Source organism: Corapipo altera, unplaced genomic scaffold (genome assembly GCF_003945725.1).
Source record: "Corapipo altera isolate COAL_440 unplaced genomic scaffold, ASM394572v1 201, whole genome shotgun sequence".
NCBI classification, from domain to species: domain Eukaryota; kingdom Metazoa; phylum Chordata; class Aves; order Passeriformes; family Pipridae; genus Corapipo; species Corapipo altera.
The window spans coordinates 2884097-2899201 of NW_020884940.1; the positions used below are offsets into that span (position 1 = coordinate 2884097).

The window sequence follows — 15105 nt, forward strand, 5'->3', positions numbered from 1 at the left end:
GTCCTTTCTTGGTGTCATTTTGTTTGGGGGATTGTTCTGGCTTTGTTCTACCTTCCTCCTCAGTGGGTGGGTGGAGGGTGGCCTGGTTGGGGCTGGGTCTGTGCTTTGTGGAGAACAGAGACTCCAAAAACTCGAGTGGAAAGGGGGCTGGGGAGCCCAAAATGTGGTTTATAAGCTGTGGTTGCCACTGAGTTAGTGCTGAGTTAGTTTATCCAGGTTTGGGAACTCATCTGTCAGTGGAGTGAGGGTCCAACACCGTTCAGACCCAGAGATGATCCTTTGCCAAAGGATCTCACAAACTCACTTTCTCCTCTGGGCTCCTGCTGCAAAACTTCCAAATACTTCCCTGCCCTCCAAGCTGCAGCCCTTAAGGAAGAGTTGGAAAACCAGTCTGCTGTTTTGAGAATCCATTTGAACTCTTTAAAAAATTCCCGTTGGACACCTTTCAGCTGAAGGCCTTTTGAGGCCTCTTCATTTCAAATCCTGTCTGATATAAATTATTGCTTGAAAAGGCAGCTCTGCTCTAACAAAGCAATGAGCATCCATAGCTGGAATTGGCAATCAGCTAATTGGGTCAGCTCTTGGAGTGAGTGGTTGGAAGCTGAGTGCTTGAATCATGGGTGGAAATGGGTAGAAGGACCTAGAAAATGAGTTTTATTTGTAATTTTGGTGAGGGGATTGGGTTGAGAAGGGAGAGGAGTGACATAGTCTGGGGTGTGGGGGGAGGAACATTCACAGCCTGACTGACAAATTCATTTTTCTCTGATGGAACTGTTGCAGTGCCAGGAACAAATGTGCAAAGGGCTCAAGATGGCTCCTGTCTCTGAGCAAAATGGGAGCAGGATGTTGGGAATCTGCCTGCTGTGGGTGCAGGGGGGAGTTCAGTCCTTGGAATTTTTTCAGGCCTTGCTGCTGCAGGAGATGAGACTGATGGGGACCTTCTCTGGGGCTGGCACAGAGAGGAGGTGGGTCTTGTCCTGGATTTCATAGCTGAGAAATCATAGTGAGCAGCACTTGGCTCCGTGAGCGCTTCCACTTGTCCCTGAGAAACTGGTGGCTTTTCCTTTAAGCATGAAAGTTGCCCTGTGGACCAGCTGTGTCAGTTGGAGAGGGAGAGAGAGAGGAGGAAATGCAGCTTCCAAGTGACAAGGAAAGAGAAAAGACCCGAAGGTCAGAGCTGAGGGGTGAGGTGGCTCAGGGCCACGCAGTTGGGGTGGGTGGCTGAGCTGCGTCTGTTCCTGAGCAGCACCATCATCAATAGAGCCCAGAGTGACGTTTCTGGTTCATGCTGAGCCATTAGAGCCTGTCAGAGATTGCAGCAGGCACAGACCAGAGGAGGGGAACAACAAAAATGCAGAGCAACCCAGCCCAGCCTCACCTCCGGGGCGGGGGAAGGACACCGGGCTCCGTGTCCTCCATCAGCCCGTGGTGCCTCGGTGACATTTCCAGTCGGCTCCTGCTGCCGCCTCAGCTGTCAATGTCAGGAGGGGGAGGGGATCTCCTCCTGGAGTGGTTTGGTTCTGGCAGTCCCTCTAATGTTCGAGCTGTCACAACAGGGAAGGTTCCCAAGGAAGCGCTGCTGAACAGGAGCTGGCTGGGCGCCCGCTCCTTCCAGGCTCTGCCATGAGCTGGGCTGGGAAGGGGCTCCAGCTGCTCCCATGGTGGTGTGTGCTTGGACAAACTGGTCCATCCTCTCCTCTCAGGAAGGCTCTGGATCACCAGGGTACGAGTAACACCCTGGCACCTGCAGTGAGCAGGGAAATGTCCTCCTTGTCCTGAGGATGTTTTGGCTGAGGGGAGGTAGAGCTGCTTCCTCACTGACAACAGCAGAGAGGAGCCATCAGGGGCAAGTCCCTGGCAAAACCTTTTGTTTCTCCTCCAACGAGAGCTTGCACAAACAATGATGGCACCATTCCTGCTCTGCACATCGATCCAGTGCTGTAGTCAGGCAAGAGAGCTGCAATAAAACCCTGGCCTTTAATTTTATGCATGGAGAACTTCTTACCTGCTCTCCCCTCCCTGTCCTCTCCCCCCTGCCCCCCCTGCAGTTCCTGTTCCAACTGCAGCTATTTTTCCCTGCTGACTTCAGGTGTTTTGTATTCTGCTTAGATCAATAGCAGCACAACAGCAGCAGCTTTCCAGTTGTCACTAGGAAGACCCTGCTGTCAGCTCCAGCTCATCCGTGCGGTGCTGGAGCTGGAGAGCCCTTGTGCTTCCCTGACAAACACAAAGAGATGTGCAATACACCAGTGCTCTATTGATTTTTTTTTTGTTTTGTTTTAATTATTTTTTTTTTTTTAATCCAGCCTGGGGAAAGCTGTGTTCTTCCCGAGCTTCAGCAGCTGGATTTGTCTTCCTGCACTTGGTTTGAGAGGGAATAAACTGTCTGAACAGCCCCTTGCCCGCGCGGGAGGTGGCACTGTGGGGACGTGTCCTGCTGAGGCTGTCAGTGATGTCCCTGCTGCGTGGCTTTGCCAAGGAGCTGGTCCCTGGTGATATGCTGCTTAGCAGCCTCAGAGCCACGAGCAGGAAGAGCAAATCCATTGCCTAATCCGACAAACATGCCAGGACCACATTAGCTGATGTGAACATTGGCCCCTATTCATGGATTTTTCACAATCTCTGATGTTTATGGTGGCCGGGAGCAAACCAATGCCAGCGGTTGTTTTTTTTTCCTTTGTTGAACAAAAAGTGTTCACTGAAACACAACCTCTGTGTGCATCTTCCATCCCAAGTGATAAATTGGAATCACAAATTGTTTAGGGTTGAAAAGGACCTTAAAGCCCATCTTGTTCCACTCCCCTGTCGTGGGCAGGGACACCTTCCACTAGCCCAGGTTGCTCCAAGCCCTGTCCAACCTGGCCTGGGACACTTCCAGGGATGAGGCAGCCACAGCTTCTCTGGGAAACCTGTGCCAGGGCCTCACCACCCTCAGAGTTAAAAATTTCTTCCTGATACCTAACCTAAATTTCCCTTCTTTCAATTTGTACCCACTGCTCCTTGTCCTAAAATAGGAAGTGTCTGTCAGAAAGCAAAGCACCAGCCATGGCTTAGCTCTCAAGAGTGTTTGATTTTGTCAGCTTTCTCTCTTTTGGAGACTGTTTTGTGAATTCCTTTATGTCAGATCCCGAGGAGCACAGTCTGAGGCTCTTGATCAGCTCCTGGCACAGTGACAGGGCACACAGAGACAGTGCCCACGCTGCAGCTCGATGTGAGCACCAGATGGACAACTCTGTGTCCATCCCAATGCCCTCAAAGCAGCTTCCACAGGATCACAGAATAGTCAGGGTTGGAAGGGACCTCTGGAGACCACCCAGTCCAAACCCCCTGCTATGGCAGGGTCACCTGGAGCAGGTGACACAGGAATGTGTCCAGGTAGGTTTGGAATGTGTCCAGAGAAGGAGACTCCACACCCTCCCTGGGCAGCTGTTCCAGGGCTCTGCCACCCTCCTGCTGAGGTGGAACTTTTATGTTTTAGTTTATGGCCATTGCTCCTTGTCCTGTTGCTGGGCACCACTGAACAGAGTCTGGCACCATCCTCTTGACACCCGCCTTGGAAATATTTACCTCTTAGGCTATCCTAAACCATGGTCTAGACTAGGAAATCAGGTGGGATGTTAGATGAAGTCTTGAGGGCTCGGTAGAGGCGAGGAACTGTGTAAATGTAGTGTTTAGGGCATTACTGAGGTACTTGTGTTGAAGACTGAGTGCCCAGGAGGAATTGGTGTGGCTCGAGGTGGGGAGGCCACCTCAACATGAGACCTTAGTAATTTCTGCTGCCACAGTGGCCCCTGGAAATGGGAGGACACCAAATGGTGTCCCCTCTGACATGGGCAGAGGTTTCCCATTTCCTGGGCTTTCCCCCTGGAAGCTTTGCTAATCTCAAACTCGTGGGTTTGTAAGTGCTCTTCTGTCCCAGAACAGAGAATATCGATGGAGGTGAAAGGCTGGGCTCAGCTTAACAATTGGGAAAAGTCAGGTAAGGGAAAGCAGGACACAAAGTAGGGAGAAGACTTTGTTGGAGGAGAGAAATGTCAGTAAAAAGTGGGAGGTGTAAGTTTGTGATGACTGTTGGGAACAGGGTTTGTTAATCCCAAAGCCTCTGCGCTGGAGCTGCCTGGAGAGGAGCCCAGCCACGTGCAGGAAGGGGCAAAGACTGTTTATTTTTATTCCCAAACCCCTAGGCACGGTGCAGTGTGACACCAACAAATGTCCTGGAGAGCTCTGGCCACTCCATGCCCTCGACAGGAAAACACGGCTCAGGGTCTCCGTGTGAGGAGGAAATGAGCAGCTTCCAAGGAAAGTGTGGAGAGGAGAGCAGGGGCTGGATGCTGGACGCTCTCCTGCACCCCTGGGGCAGAACATCCCCATCCTGTGCTTCCCATGGGTCTCGCTCTGTGTTCTGAGTGTGTTGTGGTGGGTGGAAATCCGGAATAAACGCATTTCTTCAGCTTCCTCGTGTAGTTTGGATTAAACTTCCTAATAAAGCAATTGTTATTTTTCTAACCCGATTCTCCCTCTGTAAATGCTGTTGCTCCCCGGGCTGTACCTCCCCCTCCTCCCCTCTCCCAGGGGTCTCCATGTGATGGTCATTCCTGCTCCTGCGCTTCCCTGAGGGGGTTTCACCTGGGGGGGCTCTTCCAGATCCTGCCCTGGGAAGGGCGACAGGGAGGAGGTCGCTGGATCCACACAAGGTGGGTGTGAGAGGTGAAGGGACCTGCTGGGAGGGGCTGTCCCGGGGCAGGGACACAAACCTCGCTCCCTTCTGGCAGGGGGCTGGGGGTGCTGGCCCAGAAAGGGGGTCCCAGCCCGGATTTGGGGTCCAGGACTGGGACAAGGGTCCAGGACCAGGGCTGGGGGTGCTGGGCCACGAGAGGGGGGGTCCAGGACCAGGTTGGGGGTCCACTACCGGGGCTGGGGGTGTTGGTCCCGTAGCAAGGGTCCAAACCCGGGTTTAGGGTCTGGTCCTGGGGCTGGGGTCCAGAACTGGAGTGGGGGTTCCAGCCCGACATCGGTGTCACCGATATTTGGGGTCTGGGGTCTCTCCCGTTCCTATGTCCTGTTATCCTGTTATCCCGTGTCCCATATCCCCTGTCCCGGGTGTGTCCCTTGTCCCATATCCCATATCCCGTGTCCCGTTCCTGTGTCCCCCGTCTCGTTATCCAGCTATCCCGTGTTCCCCGTTATCCCATTATCCCGTGTACCCCGTTATCCCGCTATTCCGTGTCCCCCGTTATCCCGTGTCCCCCGCTATCCCGTTATCCCGTTATCCCGTGTCCCCCACTATCCCGTTATCCCGCTATCCCGTGTCCCCCGTTATCCCATGTCCCCCGTTATCCCGTGTCCCCCGTTATCCCGTTATCCCGTGTCCCCCGCTAAACCGTTATCCCGCTATCCCGTGTCCCCCGCTATCCCGTTATCCCGCTATCCCGTTATCCCGTTATCCCGTGTCCCCCGCTATCCCGTTATCCCGTGATCCCATGTCCCCCGTTATCCCGTTATCCCGTTATCCCGCTATCCCATGTCCCCCGTTATCCCGTTATCCCGCTATCCCGCTATCCCATGTCCCCCGTTATCCCGCTATCCCGCTATCCCATGTCCCCCGTTATCCCGTTATCCCGTTATCCCGTTATCCCATGTCCCCCGCTATCCCATGTCCCCCGTTATCCCGTTATTTATCCCGCTATCCCATGTCCCCCGTTATCCCGTTATTTATCCCGCTATCCCATGTCCCCCGTTATCCCGTTATCCCGTTATCCCGTTATCCCGCCGTCCCGGCGGTTTCCCGGCAGCGCGCGCGGCCCGCGGGAAGTGACGCGATGCGGGCGCGCGCCCCGGGCATGGCGGCGGCGGAGCCCGGCATGAAGCAGTTCAGCGGCGGCGGCGGCGGGGCCGCCCCGGACGCCGAGCGCGGCCGCTTCCCCCACTGCGTGGTGTGGACCCCGATCCCCGTCCTGACGTGAGCGCCGGGGCCCGGGGCGGGGGGGGGCGCCGCGGTCCCCTCGCCCATCCCGCGCCCCTCGGGGGTCCCCCCGCCTCTCGCTCCTCCCTGAGCCCCCCGAGCCCTTCTCGGACCCCCCCTTCGCCCCTCCCGTGTGTCCATTCGCCCTTCTCGGACCTCCCCCCTCCATCTCTCCCTGGTTCCCCCTCGCCCCTCCCGGGTCCCCCATCGCCCTTCCCATCTCCTCCTTGCCCCTTCCCGGTGTCCCCCCCCCAGCCTTTCCCGGGATCCCCCATTCGTCTCTCCTGGGGCCTCTCGCCCTTCCCGAGTTCCCCACTCCGCTTCTCTCGGGACCCCCTCGCCCTTCTTGACCCCCCCCTCACCTCTCCTGGGTTTCCCCCTCTGGGATCCTCCCCATATCCCTTCCCGGGTCCCCCCTCGCCTCCCCCAGGGCTTTCCCTCGCCCTTTCCTGCCCCTCCTCGCCCCTCCCGGGTCCTCGGCAGCCTCGGGCCCCTGTCCCTGGGAAGGGTTCCTTGTTTTCCCCCTCCCCGCAGCCAGGGCGTGTGTAGGGAAGGCTCTGTGGTGAGCGGGCTTGTCCCTGCAGGAGCGGGATCCAGGGGAACGTGGGAAGGCTTTTTTTGGAGCAAAAGTTTGCCCGCGGGGATCTGAGACCACCCCGTGCCCCCGAGGAGAGTCTCGGGTGCTTTGCTTTTGATGAGTTAGGGCTGGGTTTGCCTTCCCAGGCTCTCCAGCCAAGTGTGAGCGGGCTCCAGGGAGAACTTCTGAGTTTTCCTCCGGTCGTGGGAACGTGAAAAGCTGTGGATGTGGCTGTGGGGGTTGTCTGGGCACACCGAGGCTTGTTTTCCTGCCTTCCTCTTCCCCTCCGGTTGCCATCAGGTGATGTTTACTGAGCCAGAGCTCAAAGTCAGGTAGAAGATGTGGTGTGGTGTGTGCCAGGATCGGGAGCGGTCCGGAGCTCTCCTCACCCAGGAAAAGCTGCACCTTCCCTCTTGCTGTCCCGTTTATCTCTTTCCTTTTTTTGATTGCTTAAATTTCTCACCCCAGTCTTTTCCTGGAGGATTTTCCAAAGCTTTTTGACCTCCTTAACCCCTGCTGGGGCTCACGAAGAGGGTTGCCCTGCTGCCAGAGCCACTGGGCACCCGTGTTTGTGGGAGCATTCCCTGGTGGATTGTGGCATCTGGAGCACGAGTCTGATAAGGAGCAGCTGTGGGGGGCTCATCCTGGAGAAAAGGAGGCTGGGGGGGACCTTCTCCCTCTGCAACTCTCTTGACAGGAGGGTGGAGCCGGGTGGAGGTTGGGCTTTGCCCCCAGGGAATAAGGGATGAGAGGAAAGACCCTCAAGTTGTGCCAGGGGAGGTTTAGGTTGGCTGTGAGGGAAAATTTCTTCATGGAAAGGATAATCAAGCATTTTGCTGAGAGGACAGTTACAAAGAGGAAGTGTCTGTGCCTGGGAAGGTGACAGTGTTGAATCCAGCCACACTTTGGACTTCCAGAGCCCTTTCCCCACGTCACAGGGTTGTTATCCACAGCTGTTATCCACAGCTATCCAAAAACTATGTGCTATTTATATCCTCAGCCCCTCTTGTTGGCTCGTGTGGCTTGACTTTCCTCCAAAGGCCTCAGTCCCACATTATTTTGGGATCTCTGGTGGGTTTTTTAGGGTCTCTGGTGAAGCCATGGCTTGTGAATCCGTTGCTGTGGTCTCTTCTGGAATATTAGTCCCTGCACTCAGTCCCTCAGGGAGAGAGGAGTGAGAGGGAGATCACCAAACCTGAGGATGCTGGAGAATGTGGGAGAAGGCTGGAATGTGGCCTGGAGTATTTAATTCTAAGTGATAATGATGGAAGGGGGGTTGGGATAGAGGTCTGCTGCTCCCTGGGGCTGTAAATACCCATCAGGGAGAAGGTCTTAGAAACAATGGGATCGTTTAGAGGAGGGAATGATCTTCCTAAAGCCAGGAACTCTGTTTTCTATCCAGACAGCTTAAATCCAGGTTGCTGTGGAAAGCTGCAGGGCGGTGGGAAGATGGGCAGGGTGACCTGATTTCCAGTGGAGTGGAAAGTCCAGTTTATCCCGAGGCAGTTTCTCCAGGATCTAATCTTTTTCCTTGGCTCCACAAATGGGTTTGTCTGGGAGAGACCGGGGCTCGCCCTTCCGTCTGGGATGTGTGTCTGGAGCTCTCCTCTAGACCTGCTGCCAGCGGAGTTCTGGGCATTCCCTGTGCCTTTTCCCTTGTTTTCCTGGTCTTTACCAGCCTTTCCCTGGCTTTGGCTCCCCCCTTTCCTCCTCCCAGCCCTGTCTCCCAGGTTATCCCTGCCTGCCCACCCTGCGTTGTGCCGTTGGCTGCGGCCGCTCCAGCCATTCCCACTCCAACCATTCCCACTCCAGCCATTCCCACTGCAGCAGTTCCCAGCCCTCGGTGTGATCAGGGACAAATATCCCACCTGATGGACCCCTTGTTGCCTTGGTAGGTGGCTCTTCCCGATCATTGGCCACATGGGGATCTGCACGTCCACCGGAGTCATCCGGGACTTCGCGGGGCCGTACTTTGTGTCCGTAAGTAGATCCTGGATCCAGGTGCATAAGGAGAATCCCTGCTCCCTCTGCTCCTCTCCTTCCTCCGCGACTTTTGAACCATCCCTGCCTCTTGCAGCTCCAAAGTTGTGCAAAATAACAGCTTTAAGTGCTTTTAAAGGTCATGGATCGCTGCTCCATGGGCAGCTCCAGTGGAGCTCGCTTGGGGATGTGATAGATGCCTGTTTTGCTGAGCAGAAAGGAAAAAATCTTGTATTCCAGGCTCCAAATTAGGAGTTTTGCACCTAAATTCTCTTCCAGCAATGTAATTCTGAATAACACAAGTAACATGGCTGTTAACTGTTGTGCTGTATGTGCCAGTCCTGAAAGCTGCTTGTGGTCCAGTGGGTTTTGGAAGCAAAGTGAGTTTTAATTTGGGATGATTAGTACTCTGAATAGACTGGGACATTTGCAACTTTGAGTTAACAAAATATTAACAGTTAAAAAAAAAAAAAAAAAAAAAAGGAGGGGAACAAGGCACTTATTCCCCGTGTAGGGAATATTTCTGGAGTAGAAATATGCTCATGCTCAGATCAGGAGTATGAAAACAATCGGAATCTAAACCAGGCACACACAGGATTGGAGTCTGGGGACTGCTGAGGCAGCCTGGCAGTTTTATCACTCAGCCATCCCGGGCTGTGAGACCTTCCAGCACGATCCATGCCATGAATATTGCACAGGGTTATATCCTCCTGAGACAGTTTTCCTCTTTTTTTTTTCTTTTTGTAGGAAGACAACATGGCATTTGGGAAACCAGTGAAGTAAGTGCTGTTTGTTTTTATTAAACTGACCAACTGACCTGCTGGTGTCCTTTAATTCATGGGGACAGACGAGCTGTGATATTGCTTCTCCTGGTGTTCAGCTGCCCTAATTCACATTGATGGCCACTGTGGCTCTGCTTTTCAGGAAACCACGTTAAATTAAATCTTCTTAGAAGCGTGACAGCAACGTCATGGCATTAATAACCAGAGCTGTGTGGAGCCTTTGTTTAAAAAAAGAAAAAGAAAAAGGCTAAAGCGTTTTAAGATGATGTTAACAAGTGCTCTGAGTAAACAGTGCCTGGCTGTACTAATGAACTGTCATCACTGACGTCCTGTTAATGATTCTGGGGGGAGGAGAAGAGGTGCCTGGGGTTTGTGGATCTGTCAGGTCAGGTTTGTGTCCTGAATGGCCGGGAGGTTCTGTACCACGGGACGTGAAAGCAGTTCAGGGTGTTCTGTGCCCCTGAGGTCTGTGATTTCTCTCTCTGGGGTGCTGTGGGTGCTGAGCAGCCATTTCTGCTGCCCTCTGCTTATTCGAAGAGCTGGGCTCTGTGGATTCCAGAGGCAGTGGGTTTCTCCAAGTCCTTCAAGCCTGTGCAGGGCCAGGAGTTGGAGCCAACGATCCTCACGGGTCCCTTCCAACTCCGGAGACTCTGTGATCTCAGAAGGGCAAGAAGTGGTGAAGGTGCAGCAGCAGAATGACGCAGTGGGACCTGTTCTCATCCTTCCAGGTACTGGAAGCTGGATCCCAACAAAGTGTATGCCACTGGTCCCAACGCCTGGGACACGGCCGTGCACGACGCCTCGGAGGAGTACAAGCACCGCATGGTACGGCTCCAGTCTGGGGGGGGAATATATCCCTGGAGTTTGGAGAGATACTGGGGATACCCCATCCCTGGAGGTGTTCCAGGCCAGGTTGGACAGGGCTGGGAACAGCCTGGTCTGGTGGAGGGTGTACCTATCCATGGCAGGGGGTGGAACTGGATAATCTTTAAGATCCTTTCCAACCCAAACCATTCTGGGATTCTGTGATTTTGTATTTTGGAGGGTGCACCAGGACTGGGGAGCCTCAGGAACAGGATGTCTAATCCCTTTTTTTTTCCCCCTGTTCCAGCACAACCTTTGCTGTGATAACTGCCATTCCCACGTGGCCCTGGCCTTAAACTTGATGAGATATGATAACAGCACCTCCTGGAACATGGTGAAACTCTGCTTCTTCACACTCCTGTATGGGAAATACGTCAGGTGAGCCGAGGGACAGTCTGGACTCAGCTCTTTCATTCTCCTGAGCCCTCTAAAGCATCCATTTGTCCTGTGGAAAGGGGAGAAAGATCTCCCCCCCTCCCAGCCTGTGGGTGTGTTGCTGGTGGATGGCACCATCACTGCCTGTTCTTAGATTCAGGAGTGTTTGCTGGTCTGCACTAGATGCTGCTCCCAAAATACTCTTTCTGGCTGCTAATTTGGAGCGCCTGGAATTTGGGAAATGCTAGCTAAAGCAAATCTCACTCTGTGTTGTCTTCTGGCTGGGTTAGGTCAGAACATAAGGTCACAGGATGGCTTGTCTCCAAGGATTACTGGTTTCTCTTCCCTCTCTTGAATCTTGTTTACATAAAAACTAGTTGGATTTCCAGCAGCTGTGGAGGGAAAGCCCGAGCTTTCCTTAAGGAAGGGGCACTGAATCTCCATTCCAGCTCATTGTGCCTGAAAAAGAGATTCTGCAGGAGCTGCCCTGCATAAAGCTCCAATTCTGTGGGTTCTTCCCTGTTCTGGAAAAGCTTCTTTACCAGCTTTTGGGCCAGTGTAGCTCCTGCTGTCTTGGTTAAATCCACCAGCACTCAGAACAGCGATGTCTGTGGTAATGAGGTTTCATTTTTTGTGGCCTGTCACCATTCCTGTCTGTGCAGGTATTAAATGTGTCAGTCTCTGATTTAATTTAAGCTGGGAGGAGATTCCAGCCCTGTTTTTGTGATATTTTTGTTGTGGACCTGACTTAGCCCCAATTTTTACACTGTATCTCCAGCAGGATGGGATGTGTGGCAGTGCCAGCAGTGGATGACAGAGTCAGAAAGGCGTCTGTCTCCCTCTGATTGCTCCAGTTATCCCCCCATCCTTTTGTCTCTGCTGGTTTCCCACGTCTAAACCTTCCCCCTGTCTCCCTCTTGCAGCATAGGGGGGTTTGTGAAGACCTGGCTGCCCTTTGTCCTGTTCCTGGGGGTGATTGTGACCGTTGTTCTCACCCTGCACCTGCGGTGATGGCAGCTCTGAACCCCCCAATCCCTGAGCACACGAAGGAAGAAACTGTGACTGATCCAGCGGGACGGAGACGTGGGACTCTGGGAGCCGTTTTCCAGGGAAGGTGGTGACCCCACTCCATTGTAACAGCTCATCTTTGTTTCCTGGAACTGCCTTCTTTTCCTCCTGTTTTTGTTCTGTCGATGGTGTCTCCCAGTGTCAGGGGTCTGGAAGCTCCTGCTCTCTCCCTGCCTGCGGCTGGGGAGGTGGGAATGGGATCAAGAAAGGGAAGGGTTGGGCACCTTTACTTTCAGTGCCAAGAAAAGCCACAAGGCAAACCTTGCCTCCTCCAGGAGCACAAGCACATCCACCTTGTAAGGTTCTCTCTGATCACCTGCTTTCATCCTCTTGGCAGATTCCACCAGATGCTCCCTCGGATTCCCTGAGTCTCCAGTTAGGAGTTGTTTTCCCTGTTGCACGTCTCTCCAGTAGCACACATTCCAAGTGGAGGTGTGGGGTTCTTCCCGGGGGGATGGGGTGCCCCAGCACTCACTGTCTCCCTCCCTGGCAGTGGCAGGAAGGTGTTGAGGTGGGACACTCCTGAGGGACGCTCTGTGGCAGGGCCAGCTCCCCTGGTCCTGCTGGTGAGCCTGGAAAGGCAGGAAAGTCGATGGGCTGGCTTGGGAATGGCTCATGGCAGTCTGCACCCCTTCAGGAGCCTGGTGCAGCGTTGGGAATCAGCTGCTCAGGCCCTTTCAGCTTGTGCCAGAGAAAATAGTGCTTCCCTGCTTCTCCCTGTGCTCTGAATAGCTAAATGTGTCCTTGCACTCCTCACAAGCCTCTCGTTTTCCTTTGATCCCTGTCCTTTGTGTCTCCCAGGCGGCGGCAGGGACGTGTTTCTGGGGCAGAGGGCTGAGCGTGGGGTTTGGAGGCCTCTGTCAGAGCAGCACCTGAGCTTAGAGGGGCCACCAGAGATGAGAAGAGGAGGTGAAGGGACTGGGAGATGCCCATCACTCTGGCTGGGCTTTGCAGCAGCAAACTGGGACACTGGCTTTTCTCCCTGGGCGGTGGTTCAGGGATGGTTCAGCACCTTTGGTGTGCTTTGGAGGGCACACCTGGGATACAGCTTTGCAGGGCTGGGTTTGGTGTGAGGCAGGCAGTGGTGGGGGGCTGACGGCCCTGTTGAGCCCTGGGAGGGGCAGGATGGGCTGTAGGGGGTGAGGTGGTTCCTGAGTGCCAGGCAGGAAGGCAGTTGGGGTGTGACCCAGCGCCCCTTCCACGTCAGGGTCCGTGTCTGCCAAGGCTCTGCCCTGCAGGTGCTGGTTTTGGAGGGCCCTGAGCCAGGTGGGTTCTTAAAAAACAAGCTTGACTGAAGGCTCATGTGCAGTTGAGCAGATCCCTGCAGACTGCAGAGGGAGGAGAAGAGCTTTTTCAGTCGGAAAACCAGCTCGTTACCCTGCTGCCTGATGGATTTCAAGCTCAAGGAGTGCCTGTGGCCAGCAGGGGAGCTTTCCTGGACTCCCTGCAGTCTCTGACTGGGGAGCCCATTCACTGTCACCCCCCTGGCTCTCAGACCCCTCCCCATGTGCCTCCCTGCCCTCTCCCACCTCCCTGATTCCTCCAGCCATATGGGAGGGTTGGAGCCTCCTTTTGAGCTCGTTTCTGTGTTTCTTTTTCTTCAGTCACTTTTAAATCACCCCTTAAGCCTCTCCCTTCTCCCTCGTGGTCTCTCTCTCGCCCTGTGCTGGCTTTCCTGGGGTGGGTGCCGACCTTGGCACCCTTCCCCATCTCCCTGGAGCTCCAACATGCCGGTGTCTGCTCTGCACAGTCCTTTCCCTCCTGTGTGGGGAGCGTGGGATGGAGGGTGCTGGGCCTGGGGCTGCTCAGAAAGCCAAGCTCCCGATCAGAGAGAACCTTAGGATGGAAAGGATGGTGTGTTCTGGAGCTCCCCTGCCTTTCCACCCGGTAGCCACAGGCCAGCATGCCCTGGGGGGGATGGGAGAGAGGAATCCTTTCCCTCTGTGTTTATTTAAAGTGTGATTCCTTGGAGTGACCGGCCCTGGGGCTGGAGCTGACCCGTCCTACGCAGCAGCAATAACCTCGAGCCCCCTGGGCCCGGCCCGCCCCTGTTTTATCCATGAGCTCTGCAAGAATTGCCAAAGCTGAGACTTGGGGGTGTCCAGCAGCCTCGCTTCTGGGACTCCCAAAACCCCACTGTGAGATCCCCTCTCGTTTGCTCCCGATGCTTTTTAACCCGAGCGGAGTTTGGAATGGCGAGGGCGAGCCCCCGTCCCTCACATCCTTTGTTCCCTTCATCTCTGCGGGGCGCTGGATTTCTTTGTAAATATTTAAACTCTGCTTCTGTGGTTTCATAATCCCGATGGCAGGGAAATAAACTGATTTCTGTGGATGTCTCCAAGTGCTGCATCTCTCCTTGTCGAGGCTCTTCCCTCCTCCCAGCCCGCAGTGGGGTTGGGATCCCCCCTGCCCCGCTGACCCCTGGCCTCTCTCCTGCCCACAGGAGCTGGATCCTGGAGCTCACAAACCTTTTACTTTATGAACTTGCCCATTTCCCTCCTCCAGGGAAAACTCACAGTCCTGCTGTTGGGAACGAGGTTTGGGAGGCAGAAAGATCCCCATCCCTGCAGTGCAGGAAGGGTTTGTGGGGTTTGGTACCAGGTCTCAAGCCTGGGCAGGGGGGAAGCCAAGTGTTCTGGGATGTAAGATTCATTTTCCAAGGTTTTCCTTTAGCTGTGGACAGTTCCCCTTTTGTCTCTCCCATCTTATTTTCCTGGAGGTGCTGCATTCCCAGCTCCTTTCCCTTTCCAGTCTGGAGCCCTCCATGCTCCTAGGGGGAGGGGATGCCTGTGCTGGCCCCGGGGCTGCCAGAAGCAGAGTGGAATGGGAAGAGCTGGACTCGTTTTCCCCCCTCCCAGCAGGATCTGCTGCCTGAACTGGGAGCAGGGGAAGCTGTGCCTGCTGACTGCGACTGCAGCCACCGATTTTGTGTTCCATCTGATATCCAGAGGCTGGAGCTGTGTGTGTGGGGAGCAGATCAGCCTTAAAATTGGGTTGTGTCCGAGGCTGAGGGGTTTCACAGTGCATCCATCTTACGGAACACCACCTGGATCCTGCGGCTCAGCCCCTCCAGCCAAACCTCAGCTCCTGCGGGGTGGCAGCTCCGAGGGGTTTATCCCACACACATCTGTCGCTGGAGGATGAGGTGAGGATGCCAAACCCCCCAGGGCCACAGGGGTCCCTCCTCGCCTCTCCAGCCTGGCAGGATTTTCCTAACCCACTCCTGCTGCCTGGGAGCTGCAGGGAATCTGGCGTGGGATGTGTGGGAGCTGAGCCGCGTGGTTCAGGTCATGGGATGTGGGGATTATATGGAAGCCGCTGGGTTGTTGTTCCCGGATAGTGCCTCTCAGATGCCCGGGATGCTCCCAGCTCTCTGCTCAGGCTGGTGTGCAAGCCCTGCTTCCCTCATTTTCCTCTCTGAGCCCTCAGTGGCCAGCCCAGGGAGTGAGGAATGCTGTGAAGCAGAATGTGAGGATCCATCCCAGCTGCCACGTGGC

At 54.8% G+C, this 15105-nt stretch overlaps 1 protein-coding gene across 1 annotated transcript; it reads left to right on the forward strand.

The window, feature by feature from the left end:
• Positions 1–5840: 5840 nt before the first annotated feature.
• TMEM222 (transmembrane protein 222) lies at positions 5841–13949 on the forward strand. The gene is made up of 6 exons (XM_027661072.1): positions 5841–5959; positions 8435–8519; positions 9267–9298; positions 10030–10126; positions 10413–10543; positions 11464–13949. Exons 1-6 carry the CDS (start codon positions 5841–5843, stop codon positions 11549–11551), a joined length of 552 nt encoding a protein of 183 aa, XP_027516873.1. The 3' UTR covers positions 11552–13949.
• Positions 13950–15105: the final 1156 nt, after the last annotated feature.

Coding starts and splice junctions, on each gene's coding strand:
- TMEM222 (XM_027661072.1), top strand. CDS start 5,841: ATGGCGGCGGCGGAGCCCGGCATGAAGCAGTTCAGCGGCGGCGGCGGC. Junction 8,520..9,266: donor CGGGGCCGTACTTTGTGTCC/GTAAGTAGATCC, acceptor TTCTTTTTGTAG/GAAGACAACATGGCATTTGG. Junction 10,127..10,412: donor AGGAGTACAAGCACCGCATG/GTACGGCTCCAG, acceptor CCCCTGTTCCAG/CACAACCTTTGCTGTGATAA.